At 40.2% G+C, this 19,641-nt stretch overlaps 1 protein-coding gene across 1 annotated transcript in view; it reads right to left on the minus strand.

Annotated features, from left to right (window-relative positions):
• LOC120529794 (probable G-protein coupled receptor 158) overlaps positions 1 to 19,641 on the minus strand; it is a 441,265-nt gene that overhangs the window by 200,978 nt on the left and 220,646 nt on the right. The window contains exon 3 of the mRNA XM_039753931.1: positions 4,253 to 4,355. Coding sequence (XP_039609865.1) covers positions 4,253 to 4,355 — 103 coding nt within the window. The remainder of the gene's footprint in view (positions 1 to 4,252; positions 4,356 to 19,641) is intronic.

A 19,641-nucleotide genomic window follows, 5' to 3' on the forward strand; every position in this document is an offset into this window, starting at 1 on the left:
AGCGATGACTATGAATTGTTGAGTGCCAAATGAGATTATAAATGGGTTTCCTCCCCGAAGCTCTTATTAGACTTACACTTCCCAGCTCTGAAATACTGAAAGGAAATGCTGTCTGCTAATGGCCTGCTACCTTGACGGTAAGTGCAAGTAGAAAAATATGTTTGAGAAGTTTAAATTTACCCAAAATAAGAATTGGATTATTATTCTTAAAAAAGGGATGATGATATAACAAAGGAAGGGAAATAGTCCAGTGTCATTTTCAAATGAGTTTGCACTGGTTTGTCCTCATCTGTAGCACTGTGTGTCAAAAGTACTCCTTATGAGAGGGATTTAGGAGTCGTAGTGTACTCGGCACTATCAATGGCCAGACGGTGTTCAGAGGGCATTAAGAAGGCTCACAGGTCATATAGCGCCTTGATGCGTGGAGTAAAAGTCCAAGGAGGTTCTGTTCAAGCTTTATAACACACCGGTGAGGCCTCATCTGGAGTCCTGTGTGCAGTTTTGGTCTCCGGGCTACAAAAAAAGACATAGCAGCGGTAGAGAAAGTCCCGAGAAGAGCAACTAGGCTGATTCAGGGCTACTGGTGATGAGTTATGAGGGAAGATTAAAAGAGCTGAGCCTTTACAGTATAAGTAAAATGAGACTAAGGCCCTGTCCACAAGGACGTCTGAACTGAGTGTCTGTCTGCCATCTGAAGTGTCAGGTGAGTGCAGATTGAACGCCGAGTGTTTTTCTGCTCATTTCAGCAAATCGGACTCTCTGCATGGGCTCTCATTACTTGTGTTACGTCGGATGCGTGTTCAGATGGCATCAAAAAAAGGTTTCATGCAGCATTTTATTGACATGAATTACTGCCAAAATCCCGACGAGTGCAAAAGAAACGTCTTTATTGTGTTTACATGTTGTTCATTTAACGGTCTGGAGGACAGAATATCCAGGGCTCCGAGACAAGTAGGGAACTGAGATCTCTGGCAGAATCCGTCAGCAATGTCAGTCCATAGCCGCTCTGTTGGCTCTGGCATGACAAGAGGCTTGAGACATTCCCATAGCACACCATATGTTTCATACACAATTTTCTGAATGGTGGACTTTCCCAGTAGGTACTGGAAATGTAAGGAAGAAAAGGATTTCCCAGTTGACAAAAAGAGAAGTTAAAAAAGGAATAGAAATAGTCTACAATAGAAACCGGCTGGAACAGATGCATAAATTATTGGAACAATATGGGAAGAATGTACAAAAAACAGGATGCTTGCAATGCCTGCAAATTCATTTCCATCCTAGTTTGTTCAAGCAAAATAATTAAAATTTCATATAAACAGTCTGCAGTTTAAAAATGGAAGATTTTACACTCCAAGACACTTATTTATTTATTTTGACACGTTTGTGGGACCTCCATTAGTCCGGCCTGGGGTGACAGTCACAGATCCCCACTCTTTATACAAAGACAATGCAGAATCATAATTTAGGGCGGCTTTCAAGCACATAGTTTGAATATGGAAGGAAATTCTGAAGTACCCATAGGAAGCCCAATGAAGACACAGGGAGTAAGTGCAAATTCGATGTAGACAATGCCTAAGTTGCTTTCAAATCTGGTCACCTGGAGCCGTGAGACATCATTGTTGACCACTGATTTATGTTTAGAACATTGGAAGAATCGGGACAAGAACAAGCCATTGAGCCCAACAAAGCTCACCAGTCTTATTCACTTATCCATTTGTGTGAAATTTCCCCTTTACAAGTTTCCAGCTGCGCCCCTGTGTTCTTGATCAACTCATTTTAAAGTCACCGTCTCGATCCACTGGACTAATTCCCTTCATCATTTTAAAAACTTCAGTCAGGTCTCCTCTTAATCTTCTTTTACTTAAACTGTAAAGGCTCAGCTCTTTGAATCTTTCCTCATAATTCATCCCTTGTAGCTCTGGAATCAGCCTAGTCGCTCTTCTCTGGACCTTTTCTAGCACTGATATGTCATTTTTGTTACTCCAAAACTGCACACAGAACTCCAGATGTGGTCTCAGCAGTGCGTTATAAAGCTTCAGCATTTGAATAATCGGGACGAGCACAGGCCACTCAGCCCACCCAAGGTCACCAGTCCTTTTCACTTGAATCTTCGAGTTTTGAAGGTCCCTAAAGTTCTCCTGTCTACCACACTACTTGGTCACTTACTACATATGTCTGTGGTTCTCTGTGTGAAGGAAAACTTCCTAATGGGCGTGCAAAATTCCCCCAAACAAGTCTCTGACTGTGTCCCCGTGTTCTTGATGAACTCATTTTAAAGTCACAGTCTCGACCCACTGGACTAATTCCTTTTATAATATTAAACACTTCAGTCAGGTCTTCTCTTAATCTCCTTTTACTTAAACTGTAAAGGCTCAGCTCTTTTAATCTTTCTTCATAACTCATCCCCTGTAGCCCTGGAATCAGCCTAGTCGCTCTTCCATGGACCTTTTCTAGCACTGTTATGTCCTTTTTGTTAGTCCAAAATTGCACACAGAACTCCAGATGAGGTCTCACTAGTGCGTTTTAAAGTTTCAGCATTAGAACAATCGGGACGAGCACAGGCCACTCAGCCCACCCAAGGTCACCACTCCTATTCGCTTGATTCCTCCAAAATAACATCAAGTCGAGTTCTGAAAGTCCCTAAAGTCCTGCTGTCCACCACACTACTTGGTCACTTATTCCTCGTGTCTGTGGATCTCTGTATGAAGAAAAACTTCCTAATGTTTGTGCGAAATTTCCCCTTAACAAGTTTCCAACTGTGTCTCCATATTCTTGATGAACTAATTTTAAAGTCACCATCTCGACCCACTGGACTAGTTCCCTTCATCATTTTAAATGCTTCAGTCAGGTCTCCTCTTAATCTCCTTTTGCTTAAACTGATGTTTTGGGTGTAATGCTGCACCACATTTATTCAGCACAATATACTATTCTTGTTTGGGCACATGTGCCAAACAGAATTAGTTACATTTGGCCAATGCACCCATAGAGTCACTGAATTTTAAAGAAATTGGTGCCTCCTCTTCTCTTCCTTTTCTATCACCCTGTCAATCACTAGAGATCTTCCAGAATCACATCGAGTCAAGTTTTGAAGGTCCCTAAAGTAATACTGTGCACCAAACCACGGGGCAACTTATTCCATGTGTTTGTGGTCCTCCATGTAAAGAAATAAAAACTTTAAGGTTTATTGCCCAAAAAAGCTCTGTACATACATGAAGCACACTAAGCAAAAACAAAGTTGCCAGCAAGGACTATCCAAGGTGAACAAGTCCCAAAACAGAAATCCAAGGCCAGGTCAAATGAACACAGCAAACAGATCGTCGATCCAGTTAATTCACAAAAAGAACAGAGAAAGGCACAAGAACTCACCAACACCTGAGTGCATTCACAATGAACCACCAGGAACTGCGGGATGCCCACTAGATCAGAGGCAGCCTTAGGGCTGACCAACCCCATGCAGGTCCAGTTACGTCAAACACTGTTACCAATATTTGTGTATTGTATAAACTTGCGAGCGAATTTAATAAAAATAATGTTAACATACACCAGATTTTCTTATTATAGTATTCAGCTAAATTATTGCAAGATAACATGTGGACTTTATCAAAATATAACTGGAAAATATAACTTGGTAAATCCACTCGAACGGGACACACAGACCTCAAAAGCGGACTCCCCTTAGGCGTGGGGTGTGGGGCCTGGGGCGGTCACCCCACTTGCCTCCCCTTAATGGCGCTCTTGCTCTGGATTGATAGGGTGGAGGGCAGATCCTGGTGGTGATTGGCAGGTGGCTCCGCCTCTTGGGAGAACCATCCACAAAACACATGTAACATAACATAAGCATCATATATATATATATATATATATATATATATAAATATATATACCTGTATATATATATATATATATAAATATATATATATAAACAAAATCAAAAATAAACAACGATGTAAATAATCAACATAAATCAAAGAATCAAAAATGTACAAAAGAGAATGAATATGAACCTCAGCCAGTTTAGGGGCCTGGCTGAGACGTGAGAATTATTCAGTTACTGCTAAGTAAAACAATTAGTGTTTAAAAGGCACACACTAACAAACCCTTAATGCTGCTTATATGTCTTTTTCAGAAGAGTGTTGGCAGGGTGTAAAGTCTAAAACATTTTCAGGGACTATGCAAAATTCAAACTTTTTTTTCTTAAAGAATGAGGAAGAACAAAAATGTATGCAAAAAACAATCAATTGGAGGCACTTACGTTTATATCCATTGGCTGAAAGCCTCTTAGGATGGTAGAACCCAAGTCTGCAAACACACTTGTAGGCATCCAGGACAAATCCCAGTCCTTTAATGGGAATACACTGGAAGAGAAAAGAAGACATGATAGTAAGGCATCTGAATAAACTGTCCACAAATTATTTGTTACTACTGCATATTTACAATTTTAATAATAAATTACTCCATTTGTGTTTCTTCATCATACTAATTTATAGCTTCAGAGGGCTTACCTAAACTAAACAGGAGTTCAGGCCATTACTCCCAGTTAAGAAGGCTGCTCCTCTTAATAGCATCTTCTGCAACTCTGTGATAGCCAGTGTGGTGTGCTGGGCTGGTCTTCAAGAGAGGCCCACCAAATCAACACGCTGATTGAAAGGACAGGCTATGTTAAAAGTGAGCACCATTACGAACAATGCTGCACATCCTCTCTCTGACACACCAACACTGAGGACTTTCAGCCAACAAATTGTGTCAAGAAATGCAAATGGAGCTCCTTAATGCCAATGGCAATATACCTGTATAGAGGCTCACAGTGACCGGGACTGGCAAGTGCAACGTTTTCTTTCTTTTTAATTTTCTAATCTAATATAGCACATTTCATATCTATCTATCTATCTATCTATCTATCATATAGTGCCTTTCATATCTATCTATCTATCTATCTATCTATCTATCTATCTATCTATCTAATATAGCGCCTTTCATATCTATCTATCTATCTAAATGTTGCTGTTATTGTTGTCACCACCAGCGTAATATGGTTCTCCCTCAAAGAAGGTTCTGTCACCGGGAGCTCTGTCCGCACTGAGGATACAGTCCTCTGTTTTTATGGTTTCCAAGCAGCAGGGGCAAAACCTGCTATGGGCGCTGTGCACAGGACTAGAGCTAGGAAGGTGATCCTGAGATGCACATACGTGTCACATACGTGTCAAACTGAGTACCAAATCAGTGCTATGATTTTTAATTAACCATGTAAACTATAAACCTAATGTGGACTAAGATGAGTGCCCAATTTTTGTGATTTTAAATTTATCTTTGTAAAGTGTGCATTTTTGTTTAATTTGTAAAATGAATATAACATACAGCATGTTGTTCCAAAAATATATATATACATTTACATCTACATTTATTTGCTTGTAAAATAAAAATGAGAGATATCTCCTGGGGCTATGAGCATGAGGCACATGTTAGGGCTTAGTAGACATCTGGGTATCCCTATAAATAACAAAACAGCACCTTGTGCTTCATCTTCTACAAACTGCACAAGCAACAAGTCTAAACGCTGTCACAATTTAATGTCTAATTGAGGACATCAGACCTCCCTTGAGAGCTTTGCTGTCTACAGATTAGTGAACAAAAAAAAATGTCCATCATAGGACACACACATGTTGATTGCTTTCACTTTGATAATAAAGAGTCTCTTTCTGTTGATCAATGCCATTAAAAAGCCAAATTATATTAACTCTGATTCAATGTTGTATAATAATAAAATCTCAAACATCCAAGGATGTCAATACTTTCTACAGGCGCTATATTTGCAGTATGTACAAGTAGCTGTAGCGTTTTTCTTATATGTACAGAGTACAGTGAAATTCTTACTCGTTTGTCCAACCCACATGCTGAAAATCGCCACTCATTGGCTCCAGGGTAAAGACGAGCGTGTTTAAATACAGAACTTTATTTTATTTACTTAAAAATTCACCTTAGCTGTTGTACATCTTACTCCATTTCTATAACACTCGTTCAGTGACGTTCCCAGTAATTAGCTATTCCACATTTTAAGAATTTCCCGTGTTAACAAACCTGATCTCATAGCTGCAGTCAGTTGCGACTTCACTTTTTTTTTTTATCCCGCTAAGTTTAATTGACCTTAACATTTTTAACCATGTTCAGTGTCGTCTCCTCCATAGTCTGACATACATTTATCCTCACATCTCCAAAGACCACACTGTCCCAGATTTTTTTCTTCCCAAGAGATCCCTTATTATTTATTTTTTTTTAATACGCGAGGACTTTTCTTTGGCAGCTGCAGCGGAGGTTTTGGGTTGTTCCAAAATTGTGATGGATTACAACGTCTAATCGATCGAACTTTTGACTTCCGTTCTACATACAGGCGGTCATCTGTATCCACTTCAGCAAATGGACAACTTTCTAAAGAGATTTTAATGTTAGTCGCTGCGATCGTTGCTAAGCACGTTTTAGGGACCGAGTGTGAGTGTGTGTGTCTGTACTAACCCCTACTCTCTTTTCTGTTTCCTTTTCTGGTGTCCTTTTGGTGGTGGCGCAATCTACTCAAAGCACCGTGATGTTCCAACATTTTTTTTCTCTAGCCGTCTGGAGTTTTTTTTTCTGTTTTTTCTGTCCACCCTGGCCATCGGACCTTACTCCTTCTCTATGTTAACTAATGTTGTCTTATTTTTAATTTCTTATTTTGTCTTTTATTTTTATTTTCTTCAGTATGTAAAGCACTTTGAGCTACTTTTTGTATGAAAATGTGCTATATAAATAAATGTTGTTGTTGTGTGAGTTTATTAAGTCCGGATTTCTGATCCTTTGCTGATCTGAGACCTTATTATGAGTGTAGACATATTGATGTATTTAATGTCCTGCTTTCACCTTTAAAGTTTGTATGTTTTGCCTGGCTTAAGTTTATTTTCTGCTTCATTGTTATTTTTCTCATTTTTGAATAATTATTCTACATATTGTGGCAAGTTTTTTCTATTCATTTTTTTATGTCTTGATTGTTACGTACATTAGATCCTCCATTATCCTTGGTAATGTGGACCGATACAACCTCAGATAAACTGAAACAAGAACGGCCACGTTTCTCCCCGGTCCAACCATCGATAGCTTCCAGGTTTACTTCCCAGGGTACCACGACACGCTTTATTTTCCCTCTCGTTGTGATATTCAAGATGAGCTACAGAGGCGAATACACACAAAAATCCTACGCGAACGAAACAATAGCGCATGCGTATGCGGTCAGCACAGGCAATACAGTGACGATTGCCGAGGGGTGGAGCTGCAGAGGGGCGAGTGAGTCCCGCCCACATTCCCAGAGTCACCAGCCGCTCGACCGCCCGCTCAGAGTACCATTGAGGTTAAAAGGGTAGGAGTTGAATTTGCACCCCAGTTCGGGCTGCATCTAGCTTTGTGACGCAGGTAATTATTAAAAGAAGCCCAACTTTATTATCTGCTGAGTTTGTGCTCGAGTTTCATAATATTATCTTCTGAGCTTATGTTTTAAAGCTAAACGTGTTATTTATTATTCACTATGATAAAGGTGTTTTTAGTGACTTTATTGCAAAAAAAAATGTATGCTCACCTCGACTTTCTCGTATACTGAGATAGAGGAAAAGGTCATCAGAACCAGTTCCAGTTGCACAACATTTCTCAAATGTCATATAGTCTTTGTTTCTCATCATAACTAATTAATAATATCAATACACAATCATTTATCTCTATTTGTAACCAAACTTCATATTAAAATGATATTTTCGCACTTAGGGAGGTCGAAAACGATGGTGGAATTTTTTCATGATTCCATATGCATTACAGAGATTACATGCAAAGTAAAAAGAATTAGAGTCACCTAAAACACACAGTCATATGAAAATGTTTGGGAGCCCCTCTCAGCCTGCATAATAATTTACTTTCAACAAAAAAAGATAACAGTGGTATGTCTTTCATTTCCTATGAACATCTGAGTACTGGGGTGTTTTCCGAACAAAGATTTTTAGTGGCGCAGTATTTAGTTGTATGAAATTAAATCAAATGTGAAACACTGGCTGTGCAAAAATTTGGGTCCCCTTGTCATTTTGCTGATTTGAATTCCTGTCACTGCTCAATGCTGATTACTGGCAACACCAAATTGGTTGGATGAGCTCGTTAAGTCTTGAACTTCATAGACAGGAGTGTCCAATCATGAGTGGTAAAAGGTATTTAAGGTGGTCAATTACAAGTTGTGCTTCCCTTTGACTCTCCTCTGAGGAGTGTCAGACAACATGGGATCCTCAAAGAAACTCAAAATATCTGAAGACAAAGATTGTTCAGTCTTATGGTTTAGGGGAAGGCTACATAAAGCTATCTCAGAGGTTTAAACTGTCAGTTCCAACTGTAAGGAATGGAATCAGGAAATGGAAGGCCACAGGCACAGTTGCTGTTAAACCCAGCAGGTCTGGCAGGCCAAGAAAAATACAAGAGCGGCATATGAGCAGGATTGTGAGAATGGTTACAGACAACCCACAGATCACCTCCAAAGACCTGCAAGAACATCTTACTACAACTGGTGTATCTGTTCATCGTTCTACAATTCAGTGCAATTTGCACAAAGAACATCTGTATGGCAGGGTGAGGAGAAAGAAGCCCTTTCTGCACTCACGCCACACACAGAGTCGCTTGTTGTATGCGTTTAATCATTTGACACAAAGTCTTGTCTTGCCAGACGTGAGTTCTTGACATTTTTTAATTTACAATTAAAAAAACAGAATAAGAATCTGAAAATCTAACAACATCACATTAAAGTTCGATAAACTTTGAAAAGAATGATACCAAACAAATACGAGTATATGTAGGTTTTAAAATAAGCCCGATGTAAAGCGTGACAAAAATTTGACATAAAAATGTCACATAAAATCGTTGCACTTTTAGGCTTAGGATTTTACATATAGAGAGTAGATGTATATTAAAGAACCATCAACAACAAATCAAATCAAATTAATAATATATTGGAACAATTATTATAAAAGTAAATAAATAAATCGGACTCTGCAGATGCCTGAATAAAAGGTAAAGTACCACTTCCGGTTAACGGAAATAGCCCAAAAGTTGATAGAAATTTGCGTTTTGTACCTTAATGCTTGTATGCAAAATTTGGTTGACCTAAGTAAAAGCGTACTCAAGTTATCGTATTTACATACACACATATACACACACATACAGACAGACAGACATAATTCCAAAAACGGTATTTTCAGACTTGGAGAGATCTAAAATGTCGAGATTCATCAAAATCTTGAAATGGAATTTTTGGAGGATTCCAATACTTTCCCTATACTTTGTATCTGAGAAAGTCAAGGAGGCCTAAAATTTTGATGAATCTCAATGTCGAAACTTTGGACGATTACAATACTTTCCCTATACTTCATATACAAGAAAGTAAAAAGGGAGACCATTGTCTGAAAAACCATGAGAACAAGAAAAACATGCAAAATCTGAAGTTATAAACATGTTTAAAAAGTCACGTACTCCTAAGTTGACAGGACTATCAATCAACCTAGTGGACGGGGCTAATTGTGGTTATTTAAGGTATCAGCGTTTGTCACGTCCCATTAGCAACTGGGTGTAACCAATCATGCTAAACGTTCTCTGATTATGTAATGAATTCCTTGGAATTGTGATCTCATCAATGAATTGTACAAATATGGCGCAGAGGATGCACCTTTCCTTTTGCTAATAAGATATGCCGTGTTGACTCTTACGAGACTTATATATTAAATAAGAATGATTGACGCTTTCTCCTGCCTGTGTTTCCTGCCTATATGGGACACTCAGTAGGGGGTGCCCATTAAATTTCTTCCACAAAAGTTAATTTACATGCTCGGTACCGTATTCACGACAAAGGTTTTATAAATTATGAGAGAAGAGGTGCATTAGACTTACAGGTTTGCCTCAGATATTGCAGAACCTCATTTATTCTGGCCTCTACTGTACTAAGTTTTTAAATGTGCATCCATTTCTTGTGATTTGTGTGTGAAACTATAAGAAGCGTCGCAGCTGCTGGGTCCTCCCGCTGGCTTTATTAGTTGGCCAAAAAGGTGGATTCAGCAGTGGATCATTGAGCTACTATTTTGTCAGGATTTTTTGCTTTTTATTAATATTTTTGGTTCCTGTAGGAAAGAAAACTAATGGAATTCGTCTGGTTGTGCAGAAAAAGTTGGTATTTGCAGCAGTGTGTCGCTTAAAAAACTTGGAAAGGAGATCTCAGATCCAAACTCTGAGATCACTCTACGTTCATGTATGTGTGAGGTCTACGATAAAAAGTTAAATGTAAACTATTATTAATATTTTTGAAATTTCACACAAAGGAAGATAAATAACATGTTTCAAACTCTTAAACAAAATACAATTAATCACAAAGTTGGAATACTGAAATTGATCGCTAGATGCAACCAATGTTACTAAAGGCACTATTGAAAGCATTTCACAGGGGTAGCAGGATGGTTTCATGCCAAGAAAGAGCACCACAGGTGCAATCTTTGCTCTGAGGATGTTGATGGAGAAGTTTAGAGAAGGCTAGAAGGAGTTGCATTGCGTCTTTTTGGACCTGGAGAAAGCATATGACAGGGTGCCTCGAGAGGAGATATGGTATTGTATGAGGAAGTCGGGAGTGGCAGAGAAGTACGCAAGAGTTGTACAGGATATGTACGAGGGAAGTGTGACAGGGGTGAGTTCTGCGGCAGGAGTGATGGATGCATTCAAAGTGGAGGTGGGATTACATCAGGGATCGGCTCTGAGCCCTTTCTTATTTGCAATGGTGATGGACAGGTTGACAGACGAGATTAGACAGGAGTCCCCGTGGACTGTGATGTTTGCTGATGACATTGTGATCTGTAGCGATAGTAGGGAGCAGGTTAAGGAGACCCTGGAGAGGTGGAGATATGATCTAGAGGGGAGAGGAATGAAGGTCAGAAGGACCAACAAGACAGAATACATGTGTGTGAATGAGAGGGAGGTCAGTGGAATGGCGAGGATGCAGGGAGTTGAGTTGGCGAAGGTGGATGAGTTTAAATACTTGGGATTAACAGTACAGAGTAACGGAGAGTGTGGAAGCGAAGTGAAGAAGAGAGTGCAGGCAGGGTGGAGTGAGTGGGGAAGAGTGTCAGGAGTGATTGGTGACAGACGGGTATCAGCAAGATTGAAAGGGAAGGTCTACAGGACGGTAGTAAGACCAGTTATGTTATATGAGCTGGAGACGGTGGCACTGACCAGAAAGCAGGAGACGGAGCTGGAAGTGGCAGAGTTAGAGATGTTAAGATTTGTATTGGGTGTGACGAGGATGGACAGGATTAGAAATGAGGACATTAGAGGGTCAGCTCAGGTGGGAAGGTTAGGAGACAAAGTCAGAGAGGCGAGATTGTGTTAGTTTGGTCATGTTGTTAGGTTGTTAAAGATAGAGCTGTCAGGCAAGAGGAAAAGAGGAAGGCCTAAGAGAAGGTTTATGGATGTGGTGAGAGAGGACATGCAGGTGATGGGGGTGACAGAGCAACATGACGAGGACAGGAAGATATGGAAGAAGATGATCCGCTGTGGCAACCCCTAACGGGAGCAGCCGAAAGAAGAAGAAGAAGATTACTATTCCTAAGGAACTCTCTAACCATTTGACCTTAAAACTAATACTTCAGACAGACATTGAGAACAAGCACACTTTCTCACTCTCTTTCCTACTACCCACAATGCTTCGCTCCACAGAAGGCAGCCTCTAAGTCCGTCCTCCTGCCGATATATAACTCCGCCTTTCAGGCAGTTCCATTTCTGAATTATGTTCCTTGGATAGTGTTATGGGATTTTTTAGCTTTGGGTGGTCTTTTATGAAAGTTCTTTTACGCATTTTTGGCTCTTGTCAATAGATATCCTCCTTTATTAAGATTTACTTTGCCCTTTTGACTACAAGGGAAAAATATTTAAGGGTTCTCCTCCTTGTAAAGCATTTTTGTGAAATTTGACACTTTATTGCATTTTTTGAACTTTAAAACCTAGCTCCCCATTTATGGCTCTGTTTAGGCCGAACCATGCAGGTAGTAGTTGGGACCGGACAGTTTTGGTAAGCCTCTTCTGGGAAAATTCTGGCTGTAATGTATCAACAACAATAATTTGTTTCTCGTATAGCCCAAAATCACATAAAGAATTAGTATACAGTGTACAATAGTATATTCTATGTTTGTGCTGAGTGCGTTTTGTTTTCATCGTCCCATTTACTGTCCGTTATGTGTGCGTCAGTGAATGTTGTCCCCCGCAGAGGGGAAGGATGATGGAGAGAGGCCACAGCCCCAAGATGGAAATCACCTGTTTACACACCAGATACATCCGGGACATTTTACATTTAAAAAAGAGCAGCAAAGGCGAAACAGGAGGCGACATGTGAAAGGCGAAGAGAGAGAGAGAGAGAGAGAAGAAAATGTATCCAACCATCTACAAACACATCACTGCTATTTATTTATTTATTCCACTGCCTGCTTTTTCAACTACCGATCCTTCATCACGACAGCCAGAGCCCAGAAACCCCGGGGTTCAAATTCATTCCAACCATTGCCAGGATGTTTACGGTGATGTAGTTTTGTTGTCGGGAGGAAGCACAATATCACCACAGCCAGTTTCAGTACCACCGGACTTTATTTTGGGACACTGCTGTGTTTACCCGATCCATGTTTGTATTTGTGTTGTGTGCTTTTGTTTCTTGTTTAGGGGCAAGGGAGGGTTTAATGCAAATATTTGTACTCTTATATATAGTAATTAGTCACTGGTGTTTTGGGGATAAGTACTGGTTTGCGCGCACATATATATTTATTATTGAATGTTTGTCTGTCTTTTCATTTTTCCAATATATCAGTATTTAATTTTACATATCTGATTATTTTTTCTGGTTATTTTGTCGTGTCGGAAAAAATAAGACAGCTTGTAAGGAGTATGGCTTGTTATTAGAGCAAGAAACCTCAGGTAATCCAAGGTATAAGTCTTGGTAGTGTAATGTAGTGGCCGGTCTGGGTGAGGGGTCGGCCATTACAGAATGTCTCAATGGGCTTTAACATGCCCTGTTTTGTGACAGCCCTCCAGCCTAATCTCTCTAAGAATACAATCCAAAAAAAAAATTGTACAATAAAAAAATAGAAGGAATCTTGATAAAGGTAATTCAGAGACAGAACCCCCATCAAGGTGGATTGGGCGAGCAATGGGTGTCACAAAATGGGGTATATAGAACATACAAAACAGAACACAAGTAGTCCTCTTCATGGAGCTTGATGGCCAATTTATCATGGCCACCTCTGACATACAACACAACAGTACAAACTACTTTGTTCTTCCACAGCACTCCTCACCAAGTGCAGGACTCAGTTTGAAGTTATGTGCAATTTATCTTTTGTTGCTATTTGTGTTAGTTTTGAGTTATTTATTTTCATGTTTTAGGCAATTTTTGTTGATTTCATTGGTCATTTTGTAATGATGTATGTACTGTCTCATTAACTATACTTATATTCTCCTTTCCTTGTGGGTGGAGCTGTAGGAGGCGGGGCCACCATGACTTCACCACTCCTGAAGCCCTCCCTCCAGTTATTTAAATTGACTGAGAAGGCTCAGAAGTTGCAGATCATTTGTTTTTTGGAGTTTTCTGTGAGTATTCGCTATTGCCTTTTTGGATTTTCTCTATTTTATGTCTTTTTGCTTCTGATTCTGATTTCTGGACTGTAAATTGGGACTCGTTTGGACTCCTTTGTGCCTCTTTTTACTCTGTTTACTTGTTCATTAACTCATTCATTTTCCTTCAATGGGTTGCAGGGGCAACAGTCTTCGCAGTGAGGCCCACACGTTTCCTCCAGCTACATACTGTGGGTTCCCAAGGCATTCCAAGGACATCTGAGAGATATTATCCTGTCAGTGGGCTCTGGATCTTCCCCCAAGATCTTCTACCAGCTGATCGTGCCCATAAAATCTCCTCAGGGAGGTGTCCAAGGGACATCCATATCAGATGCCCAAACCACCTCAATTAGGTTCTCACAGTGTGGAGAGTCAGCAGATGTCTCTCCCATACATCTGGGATTCTTACCCCTACTGTAAGGGAGAGCCCAGGCACCCTGTGGAGAAAGTTTATTTTGGCCACTAGTACCCATGATCTTGTTGTTTTGGTCCATACCTGACTATAAGTGAGGGTGGGGATGTACTGTAGCTTGCCTTGTAAATCGAGAGCTTTGCCTTCTGGCTCAGCTTATTATTCACTGCTGATCAGTATGGGGCTGCACAACATCCTTCTCTGCCCGATCTGTCTGTCAATCTCACCATCTATTTTCCCCCTCACTCTCAAACAAGACCCCGGGATACTTAAATTCCTCCACTTCAGTGTTATGAGCAGGAGTCCCCAAGCACATAAATCCTAAAAGCACTTCCAAAAATGCCCACTAGAGGAGGAACTCTTGTCAAAAATAGCTAGCTAGATACAAAAACATATACATTTATATAATAAAAGATCATAAAAATGCTCTGTAAGTACATGCAGCTCTGTAGAGCACACAAGGCAAAAAGGAGAATAAGTGGTGATGTCAAAAAACTGAAACATGGTCAAAAATATCCAATAATATCAAAAAGAACAAGCACAGCAGAACACAAGAAAACTAACCGACTCGCTAGCACATTCGAAATGAACCACCAGGAACTGTGGGAGACCCTTCAGATATATAGGGTAGGGAAGGCCTACGTAGACATACAGAGAACATGCAAACGTCATAGAGACAATGGTGGCAGTGATTGGGAGGTTGCCCCACCTCTTGGGGGACCACACACAAAACAAAACACACACAACAAAGGCAGCTTATAGACAAGGAAACTAAACAATATCCCAAACTAATAAAATACATAAGTTATTATGTTATTAAATCTCTAACTTAATTCACCATATTAACATCCATCCATCCATTTTCTAACCCACTGAATCCGAACACAGGGTCATGGGGTCTGCTGGAGCCAATCCCAGCCAACACAGGGCGCAAGGCAGGAAGCAATCCCGGGCAGGGCACCAACTCACCACAGGACATACACACACACACATTAGGACCAAGTTAGAATCGCCAATCCACCTAACCTGCATGTCTTTAGACTCTGGGAGGAAACCGGAGCCCCCGGAGGAAACTCATGCAGACACAGGGAGAACATGCAAACTCCAAGCGAACATGGGTCTCCTAACTGTGAGGCAGCAGCGCTACCACTGCGCCACCGTGCCGCCCTTCAATATTGACATAAACAAGAGAATCAAACATGAACAAAGAAGACATTAAACAAAGATGTAAAGGGCTGAAATATAACTTTGAAACAGTAAATCACCTTCCACTTAGAGAAGACACCTTTTTCCTACTAAGGACCATGGCCTCCTCTTTGGAGGTGCTGATCCTCATTCTTGCCATTTCAGACTCTGTCGTAAACTGTCCAAATGTTTGTTGGAGTTCACCAGCCAACAGGACCATGTTGTCAGCAAAAAGCAGTGACATAGTTCTAAGGCCACCAAACTGGACACCCTTCCTTCTGCAGATACTCCTTGATATAGTGCCCATGAAAATCACAGGTAGGAGACACAGCCCAGACCTGGTGGAGTCACACACACCATCGGATGAACAGCACTGATGTCTTTCTGAGTATGCGGGCACAGCTCTAAGTGTGGTTATACAGGGCCCGAACAGCCATTATTAAGGGTCCCAGAACCCCATACTCTCCCAGCACCCACCACAGAATCCCTTGAAGAAACACGCTCATACATCTAAGTCCCAAATGTAGACCTACTGAGTGTACTCTCGTGCCCCCTCCAGGATCCAGGATAAATAGCTGTACCACCATTCCACGGCGTAGACGAAATCCACATTATTCCTCCAGGATCTGAGGCTCCATGATTGGGCGGAGTCTCCTTTCCAGTACCAAAGCATAAGCATTCCCAGGGAGGCTGAGGAGTAAAAAAGGGGGACCACCACCCCGGTCTGCCATTCCAGGGACACTGCTCCCCTCTTCTTTTACTTGTATTATTTTTGTTATTTCTCTATTATAATAAAAAAATCCTGCGACGAGACGAGACTTTTGGAAAATTTTTTCAAGACCCGGGAGAGGAGACCTCGGCCATGAGATTTTTTCAAGTCAACCATTTTCAAACAAGACTATGGTCCTCTCACCTCTCATTGGTGTATTGGCTTTTGGCCAAATTGGCTTTTGGCAGACACAGTTTCTGCTCTCTCAGCTCTTATAAATTTTTATGTTTTCCTCACTGTAAGTTCCCAATTAAAGAAGACATATTATATCCAAATCTTAATGAAGAATTTCATCACAAAGGGTTGTCAACAGAAAAAATGAGTACACGGGCAATCCTAGCACCGAGAAACGATGAAGTCAAACAAATAAACACCAAAAATGTCGATCGGTTACACGGCAGATTGGTTAAATGCGTACCAGTAGACTATGCTGAAACAGTTGGTGGTGATGGTGTGGAAGATGAAAACATCAACTTAGAACATCACAAAGAATATCTACAACCGTTAACACCATCTTATCTTCCACCGGCCGAATTACTTTTGAAAGAAGGATGTATCCAAGAAAGGTAATGTAGTACATCTTCAGGGGATAACATTAGACAACAAAGAAGACTTAACATGCCATTCGTATTAAAACGTTAACAGTTTCCTGTTAGAATGGCTTTTGCAAAGACAATTAACAAATCACAGAGACAAACATTCGAAAAAGTTGAGAAAGAAACAAAATTCACTCACAGGCAATTATATGTTTCGTTGTCATGATGTGAGTCCAAACACAGAATCAAAATTCAATGTGACAATAGTTTTTACTGAAGTTTTACAGTAAAAGTGTAAGTTTAAAAAGTGTTAATTTCAAAACCAAACAGATCAAAATCATATAACGCAATGAATACCTCTAACGCAACATGAAACATAATTTACTTTCAATTTATTATGTTTTACTCTTTTTTAATATGGTTAATTACTCACTGTAATGTAAACTAGTTAGTTCTATTATGTATATGTAACAATTGCCATGAAAATAAAAATCTATTTAAATTGTACAACCGCATCCCCATATGCGAGCAGCAGAACCGCAAAGAGGCTAGCAGGTAGTGCAGGCCCGGGGGTTGGCGAGTAAAGCGAGCACAGGGCAAAGCCTCCTAGTTTTCATTAAATCATTTTTAATTTATAAAGATTTTCTATTTGCCCAAGCCGAGGGTTTATGGTCATCCCTCCTCTTGTGGAGGTTTTGTTTTATTTTTTTTATATTTCTATACTTCGGTATTTTGTATATATTTTCATGACCAGCAGCCATACCACCTGCACTTCAAAACAGTTAATCCACCTGATAGCTGAGTGTGTTTGGGCCTGGCCAGTACTTAGATTGGACACCAGGTAGGAAAAGTTTGGGTTGCTGCTGGAAGAGGTGTTGGTGGGACCAAAGTAGGGCGCTTACCCTATGGTCTGTGTGTGGATCCTAAAGTCCCAGTGCAGTAACAAGGAAACTGTGCTGTAAATGAAATTGGTGCCATCGTGCAGATGAGACATAAACAAGTCACAAGAGATCCCTGGATGTCTTTTGAAAAATGTACCCTATGTCCTGGCTAAATTGTCCACCATGAACTGGTCGTTCTGTCCCTTTCCTCATTACTTGTTCCTTCTTGATTAACTGTTCCTTTACCACCTAATATATAATGTGTGGTGAGCACACTGGCATAAGAATGGCTGCCATCACATTATCCAGGTGGGTGCTAAAACGTTGGTGGTGGTTCAATGTCTACGTATAGCACTTTGGGTGTCTAGAAAAGCACTATATAAATGAAATATTGTTAGGCCTACTCTAGCTGAAGCCAGCAGGTAGTATTAGTTCAAGTGAGCCTCTCCTGGGCAGACCATTTAGGATTCTGGTTTGCTCTCCTGCTTATTTTAGAAGGCACCTAACCATTGTGCCATTGAAGGAGCTCCACTTCATGACATTGGCCTGCTTTTGTGATTTCATTTGGAAGTCTCATTCCCTTTTATCATGCTTGGAATTCCAAATCATGACAGTGCTAGGCTTCAACTGTCCTTCAGCCATTAGCTTACCACTGTTAAAGCCTTCTAAGGGTTCTGTCTGGTACTTTTTTGAAAGCAATGTCAACATGTGGAATTTGCCCCATTTAACCAAACCAGTTACTTAAAATAATCACATGATTTCTTTGAAAGGTTTATGGTGCATACTTGTAATATAAATAGCTCCTGTTCTTACACTTTTTTCCAAAGACAATGCATCTCTGCTTACAAGCCGCAGCCCAGTGTAGGCTTTTGTGTTGATGCTCTGATTACTGACATGTGGCCGCAGGTGCAAAACACTTTTCTGAGGAGCCCGATGTAATAATAGTGGAGGAACCCTGAAGCCGCAGAGCTGAACGTCTCCTGCTCAAACATTTCTGGGCAGAGAGGTTTGCTAATTTCCCTGATACAATAAATTCACAGCATGTGACTGCATGATAAACACCTGGTGTTCAGTGATAAGGAAAAAAGGAAACAGCGCCGTGTGTGCACTGGCATGAGGGCAGCGTCACTGCTGGGTCAGCTTCTCTTTTTGAATGCACTTAATTACAATTAATTCAGGATTTGGTTTGCTTTGGCTTGTGTTGAATAAATGTAATTGTTCATTGTGTAAGAACTGGACGAGCTACAGCTCAACAAACAGTGAATTAGATAGATAGATAGATAGATAGATAGATAGATAGATAGATAGATAGATAGATAGATAGATAGATAGATAGATACAATTCTGCTAAGAGACAGAAAGAAAGAAAGAAAGAAAGAAAGAAAGAAAGAAAGAAAGAAAGAAAGAAAGAGACTGCCAGGGACAGCTGTAAGTTAGCTTATGGACATAACCAGAAAACATGTGAAGGACACAAGCAGGTTGTTTTGGGAAGTTCTGATGTCTACATAAGCAATATGGTTACAAAACCCAGAGTTTATGAAAGTATTAATAACCAGGCAGTTCTGACATGAAATCTACGAATATGTAATTATGTGTTTATAATGATGAGGATCCACCACAACGTCAGAGGCGTCACTGTGCCATCAACATTCCTAGTTGCTGGATGAGACATCTGATCTGATCTGCATTCTCCCACTTCGCTGTTATGTCCCTATGCTTCTCTCTGGCATGAATATGTATGTATACAGGGTTATGCATTATATATTAGGAATGAATATTATTTTTAAAGCAAGTTAAATGCATATATCTCTTCTTGTACCATATTTCTCTCTTGTAATTATTTTCTGCCATGGGTACAAAAGGGATGGTATTTGGTTCTATTCCATTCTGCATCAAGAAACACATTCCAGAGGAGAAAGAGTGATACTGATGGATACAGACACACCCTGCTCTTTACGAAGAATGTCCAGGGATCTTTAATGATTACAGATAGTCAGGGCCTCGAATTTACATCTCATCCAAAGGTGGGACTCGATGGGGTGGACACCATTTTTACAGTACAGTGTCTACATCACTTCACAGATAGATAGATAGATAGATAGATAGATAGATAGATAGATAGATAGATAGATAGATAGATAGATAGATAGATAGATAGATAGATAAGAAAGGCAC

The sequence above is a fragment of the Polypterus senegalus genome, chromosome 5 (genome assembly GCF_016835505.1).
Source record: "Polypterus senegalus isolate Bchr_013 chromosome 5, ASM1683550v1, whole genome shotgun sequence".
NCBI lineage: Eukaryota > Metazoa > Chordata > Cladistia > Polypteriformes > Polypteridae > Polypterus > Polypterus senegalus.